Raw genomic sequence first — 6,073 nt, 5'->3', positions numbered from 1 at the left:
CAGATTTTCTGGTTATTCTAATGGATTTATCAGAAATTCTGATGGAACGAAAGCTTTCATCAGATTTTTATCAGAATTTTATAAGATATATCAGATTTTCTGATATATATATATAAAACACGAAGTTACCTCAGATTTCTGATGATTGTCATCAGAAATCTAGTAAAAAGGGGGGGGGGGGGGTTCTCGGATGTAAATAAGTAAATAATTCAGTAAATATTTAAATACATTTGTTTAATAACCCATTTATATGTATATTATGTAATAATATTATTATGTATACTTATTTCTTATATTATTATTATGTTCTTTTTTCTGTATAAAGCCTTCCTTTTTATGTGCAGGCTAATGTCCACGCCCCCTGCACCCGCTAACGCTGAGCTAGCCAACGAACCAGAAAATAATCTAAGAAGAAGCAGGCGGCTTCGCGAAAGATCACTTGTTGTTGCACAAAGGATTGCGGCCGCAATCGACGAACCAGTGATTCTTTCTGATAGCGAGAGTTCAGAGGACGACACAGGAAGCATTATGGCAGAAGACGACCAGCCTCTGAATGAGACCGGGCGTCCAGGAGGAGAGGGCTTGCTACCGAGCATCGCCCGACCTACTATAGCAGCACCGAGTTTTGAAATTAAATCAAGTATTATTAACATGTTGCAAAATTCTGTGCAGTTTGATGGGAAGGATCACGAAGATCCAGGTCGGCACATCGCATCATTTCTCGAGGTGTACTCGACTTTCAAAATTAGAGATGTTTCTGAAGACGCAATCCGTTTGCGACTCTTTCCATTTTCTTTGCGAGACAAAGCCCGATCTTGGCTTTTGTCACTTCCAGCAGGCTCCATCACGACTTGGAACGAGATGGCCGATCTTTTTATGCAAAAATATTTTCCACCGGAAAAGACAGCTAAGCTTAAGAACCGTATCATGACATTCAAACAGGACGAAGGAGAATCTCTACATGCAGCTTGGGAGAGGTTCAAAGATCTTTTGATCGATGTTCCACATCATGGGTTGTCCAAAAGGCAGCTTGTGTTGAACTTCTACCAAGGACTCAACTATGACTCACAAGAACGTTTAGATGTATATGCAGGAGGCGATCTTGGAACAAAGACACCCAACGAAGCCTATGCAATCATAGAGAAAGCTACCTTGAAGTCAAGTTCTCGTAACAGTGGAGTGCGAAACAAAGCATCATCTATTCCTGGAGTTCATCAAGTGGATACATATACGGCTCTTGCAGCACAGATTGGAGCTTTGGCAGCAAGATTTGATCAAGCTCAGAACGTTTCGCAGGTACAATCATCATGTGAGCTGTGTGGAGTGTCACACGAGCCAGGTACATGTGAACAGGGTGTTATGTATACAGGCCACGAAGAGGTGGACTATTTGGGCAATCAAATTAGACCCCAAAATAACCCCTATAGCAACACGTACAATCCAGGTTGGAGGAATCATCCAAACTTTGGGTGGAAAGCTAATTCCAATAACCAAAACCCATTGGATATGCTCAACGCGCTCCCGCATAACAACAATCTCAGGGGCAATCCTTTCAGCCCCAGGGACAATCTTTTCAGCCATCAGGACAAACCTTTCAACCACGTTACAAATAATTTAGGTTCAGGAAGCACTTCCCAGCCACAAACCTCTCAAACCAACTCAAAACTAGAAGAGATGATGGCGCAGCTGTTAAACAACTCCAACAATGCCAATCAAATATCTGAAAAGCGATACAAGCAGCATGAGGAGCGTTTCATGGCTCAGGAAGGGGAAATGCGGAGCCAGAAGGCTTCAATTCAAACCATTGAGAATCAAGTCGGCCAATTGGCCAAAATGTTGTCTGAAAGACCACAAGGTAGTCTTCCAGGTAACACAAAACCAAACCCGAGAGGGCACGTTAATGCAGTAATGACGAGGAGTGGTAAAGCTACGGGACCTGACAAATCGGACTCACCACCGATCACTGAAACGGTCCAAACTGACGCTTCAGACGAGTTGCACGCTAGGCGAGTCCCAGCAAGTACAGCACAGTTCCAGGAGCCAATTAACGATTTCATTCCTCCTATCCCATATCCGAGCATACTGAAGAAGCAAAAGAACGATGAACAACATGGTAAGTTTTTAGAAATGTTTAAACAATTACACATAAACATACCATTTGTTGAAGCATTGGCTCAAATGCCCAAATACGCACGGTTCTTAAAGGACATCCTCACAAACAAGCAGAAGCTCGAAAGCTTGTCTTGTGTGTTGATGAACGAAAACTGTTCAGCCCTTCTCCAAAACCTTCTACCTGAAAAGATGGGAGATCCGGGCAGTTTTACTCTTTCCTGTCTCACTGGCAGCATGACTGTCAGTCACGCATTAGCCGATTTAGGAGCTAGCATAAACCTTATGCCATATAAAGTTTTTGCTAAATTAGATCTGGGTGAACCTTCACCCATTAGAATGAGCATTCGACTTGCAGATTGTTCGATCAAGTACCCGCGTGGATTCGTTGAAAACATGCTTGTTAAAATCGATAAATTTGTTTTCCCCGTGGATTTTGTTATTCTCGACATGGACGAAGACTCAAAAGTGCCATTAATACTTGGATGCCCGTTCCTCAATACTGCGAGGACGATCGTTGATGTGGCAGCTGGCCAAATCACGCTCCGAGTAAATGACGAGCACGTGACATTTGATATTAAAAGATCAATGCAGCATCCGCAAAGTGACGATGACATGCTTTACTATGTCGACATTGTCGATACTTGTGTAAGCTCTCATTTCAAAGGCACGATAGAAGAAATTGATATGGACACACCTCTTTTGTGTGAGAACCAAGACGACATTTCACAGGAGCAGCCAGTCTGCCAAATCAACAAACATGGTTCTCAAGGTCTTGATCAATTTGTGGAGATTGACCGTGAAGTTGAAGAAAAGTCCAAAGACCCACCGTTGTTGGAGTTAAAAGAACTCCCACCGCATCTCGAATATGCATTTCTAGACGAGGAGTGTCACTTACCAGTCATCATTTCAGCATCCTTAACAAAGAGGAAAAGAGACAGCTTCTCGAAGTTCTAAAGCTCCATAAAAAGGCCATGGCGTGGAAGATTATGGATATAAAAGGCATCAATCCTTCTTTTTGTACGCATAAGATTCTCATGGAAGACAATTACAAGCCTAGTGCACAACATCAAAGGCGATTGAATCCTAACATGCAAGACGTGGTGAAGAAAGAAGTAATTAAGTTGTTAGATGCAGGGCTGATTTATCCTATATCTGATTCTGTTTGGGTAAGTCCAGTGCAAGTAGTACCAAAAAAGGGTGGTATTACAGTAGTTCTAAACGATAGGGATGAACTTATTCCTACCCGTACCATCACCGGATGGCGAGTTTGCATCGATTATCGCAAACTCAACGATGCCACCCGTAAGGACCACTTCCCGCTTCCATTCATCGACCAGATGTTGGAACGTCTGTTGGGGAAGTCATTTTTCTGTTTTCTGGATGGGTTCTCTGGATATTTTCAAATTCCTATCGCTCCTGAATACCAGGAGAAAACTACTTTCACATGTCCTTTCGGCACATTCTCCTACCGGCGTATGCCTTTTGGGCTGTGTAATGCACCAGCCACATTCCAGCGCTGCATGGTAGCCATTTTCCATGACATGATTGAAGACTCCATGGAAGTATTCATGGATGATTTCTCTGTTTTCGGGAGTTCTTTCGATCAATGTCTTGGAAATCTGAAAAGAATGTTAATGAGATGTGAGGAAACTAATCTTGTACTTAACTAGGAGAAGTGCCACTTCATGGTGAAAGAAGGGGTAGTTCTCGGACATAAAATCTCTCAAGCCGGGTTGGAAGTCGATCCAGCAAAAGTGGATATCATTTCTAAACTTCCTCCCCCAACCTCGGTTAGAGCGATTAGAAGTTTCCTGGGTCATGCAGGGTTCTATAGGCGATTCATAAAAGACTTTTCAAAAATCGCAAGACCTATGACCCATTTGTTAGAAAAAGATGCTCCATTTGTATTTTTAGACGAATGCATGAAAGCATTCAAGCAACTTAAACAAAGGCTTATCGAAGCCCCTATTTTAGTTGCACCCGACTGGGCATTGCCATTTGAGATAATGTGCGATGCTAGTGATTACGCAATAGGAGCAGTCTTAGGACAACGAAGGGAGAAGCATTTTCATCCTATTTACTATGCCAGCAATACTCTACATGATGCTCAGGAAAATTACACGACTACAGAAAAAGAGCTTTTGGCAGTAGTATATGCTTTTGACAAATTCAGGTCGTACCTTGTGTTGTCCAAAACAATTGTGTATACAGATCATGCAGCAATTAAATACCTTTTTAGCAAACAGGACGCAAAACCGTGTCTTATCAGATGGATCTTGTTATTACAAGAATTTGATATTGAGATCCAAGATAAAAAGGGAGCTTTAAATGTTGCAGCCGACCATCTCTCGAGACTTGAGCATGGAAGTTCTGAAAATTCGTTGGAAGAACCAATAAATGACAATTTCCCCCACGAATTTCTTCTAAGTATCGAGATGAATGACGAGTCACCATGGTTCACAGACTTTGCAAACTACCTAGCATGTGGAATCCTTATCAAAGGATTGTCATATCAGCAAAAGAGGAAGTTCTTTGCGGATTTAAAATATTATATTTAGGACGGACCATACTTGTTTAGAATCAGAGCCGATCAGATGATCCGAAGATGTGTGTTTGGAGAAGAGGCAGCTAGCATTTTACGCCACTGTCACGAGGGGCCAACCGGAGGTCATCATGGAGCGAACTACACTACAAAGAAAGTGTTAGAGTCTGGATTTTACTGGCCCACAATTTTTGGTGATGCACATGAATGGGTTAGAGCGTGTGATGCTTGCCAAAGGGCAACGAATATCTCCGCATGCAATGAAATGCCTCAGCATCCAGTGCAAGTCTGTGAAGTTTTTGATATATGGGGAATCGACTTCATGGGACCATTTCCAGCCTCACGAGGTAACAAATTGATGTGTGTAAAATGCAACATATAAATTACATCAAATGAGGCATAAAACTAACCCTTTTTAAGTACTAATGTTGGAAAAAGTGTATTTTTGTCTTCCTTTTGTATTTTTAGGATTAAATGAGCTCAAATTAACAAAAGAAGCAAAAAGACAGCTAAATCTAACATAAATACAAGAAAGAGAACAGAAGTGGACTACCCGACCCCTCGCCAGCATCCTCCCACGCAAAACAGAGAAGGCAGAAGACTGAACACGCCCCGTGCTCAGCGAGCACGGGGCCGTGCCGAAGAAGTAGCAGAAAAGATAAACCTGTAGAAGCTTCTATTGCTCACCACGGGGCCGTGCCCAGTGAACACGGGGGCGTGCCCAAAGTACTGCAGGCGCATTAATTGTAATTGCGAATTATAATTAATGAAGAGAGATAGTGTCAGACGGGCACGGGGCCGTGCCCAGCGGACACGGGGCCGTGCCCAGGCTTCTGTTCAGCCTATAAAAAGGAGTGCTTGGAGCCATTGCAACTCATCCCTTGGCACACCACCTCTCTCACACTTCATCCACCACCCACCACCATCACAACACCATCATCCACCACCATCACCCATTGTCCATCATAGAGTGTGTGAGTCGTCTCGGGATCCAAGATTGATCGTAAGAGTTCTTGACAATCAAGGCCATGTTTGCCTAAGTCTCTTACATCACTTGGTGAAGACAAGTGTTTAGTATAATACTTTTTATTTTTAATCTTTTGCACTTCTTAATTGGTTTTGTATTAATGACTTTAATAACTAGTTTCTTATGTTGAAGGTGATTCTTCCTTATCGTTTGTCCGTGGTGTCTTGGCATTATTTTACTGTCTATATAAAATAAAAGATTTTCACCATTCATATCTCCACGGTCTATATGGAGGTATGTTGGCTACCTGGTCGGGGGTTAAGGGAACAGTTTGGTAAGGGTCTTGCCATTGTTCAGCGTTTAGAGGTCCTGCAAGGGACCTGGGTCAAATTTAGTAGGACCTCCTTCAATACCCAAAGGTATTGAATGGCGGGGGTCCAAACTCTTTGATC

At 42.6% G+C, this 6,073-nt stretch overlaps 1 protein-coding gene and 1 non-coding gene across 2 annotated transcripts; one reads left to right on the top strand and one right to left on the bottom strand.

Moving 5' to 3' along the window:
* The first annotated feature begins 348 nt into the window (after positions 1 to 348).
* LOC110929370 lies at positions 349 to 3,066 on the top strand. Its single transcript, XM_022172524.1, has 2 exons — positions 349 to 2,600; positions 2,763 to 3,066. The coding sequence occupies exons 1-2, from the start codon at positions 349 to 351 to the stop codon at positions 3,064 to 3,066; spliced, it is 2,556 nt and encodes an 851-aa protein (XP_022028216.1).
* LOC118483014 lies at positions 910 to 1,016 on the bottom strand. The gene has a single exon (XR_004869460.1). It is a non-coding gene; the product is annotated as a small nucleolar RNA R71 (small nucleolar RNA).
* Positions 3,067 to 6,073: the final 3,007 nt, after the last annotated feature.

This window comes from Helianthus annuus, chromosome 1, assembly GCF_002127325.2.
Source record: "Helianthus annuus cultivar XRQ/B chromosome 1, HanXRQr2.0-SUNRISE, whole genome shotgun sequence".
NCBI classification, from domain to species: Eukaryota; Viridiplantae; Streptophyta; class Magnoliopsida; order Asterales; family Asteraceae; genus Helianthus; species Helianthus annuus.
Note: the sequence above shows the minus strand (reverse complement) of the source record. Positions and strands in the feature narration are given on the sequence as shown.

Excerpts from the sequence above, each read along its gene's own strand:
- LOC110929370 (XM_022172524.1), top strand. The coding sequence starts at position 349 with ATGTCCACGCCCCCTGCACCCGCTAACGCTGAGCTAGCCAACGAACCA. Across the intron at positions 2,601-2,762 it reads CCATTAATACTTGGATGCCC|CTCTCATTTCAAAGGCACGA; the intron begins GTTCCTCAATAC and ends TACTTGTGTAAG.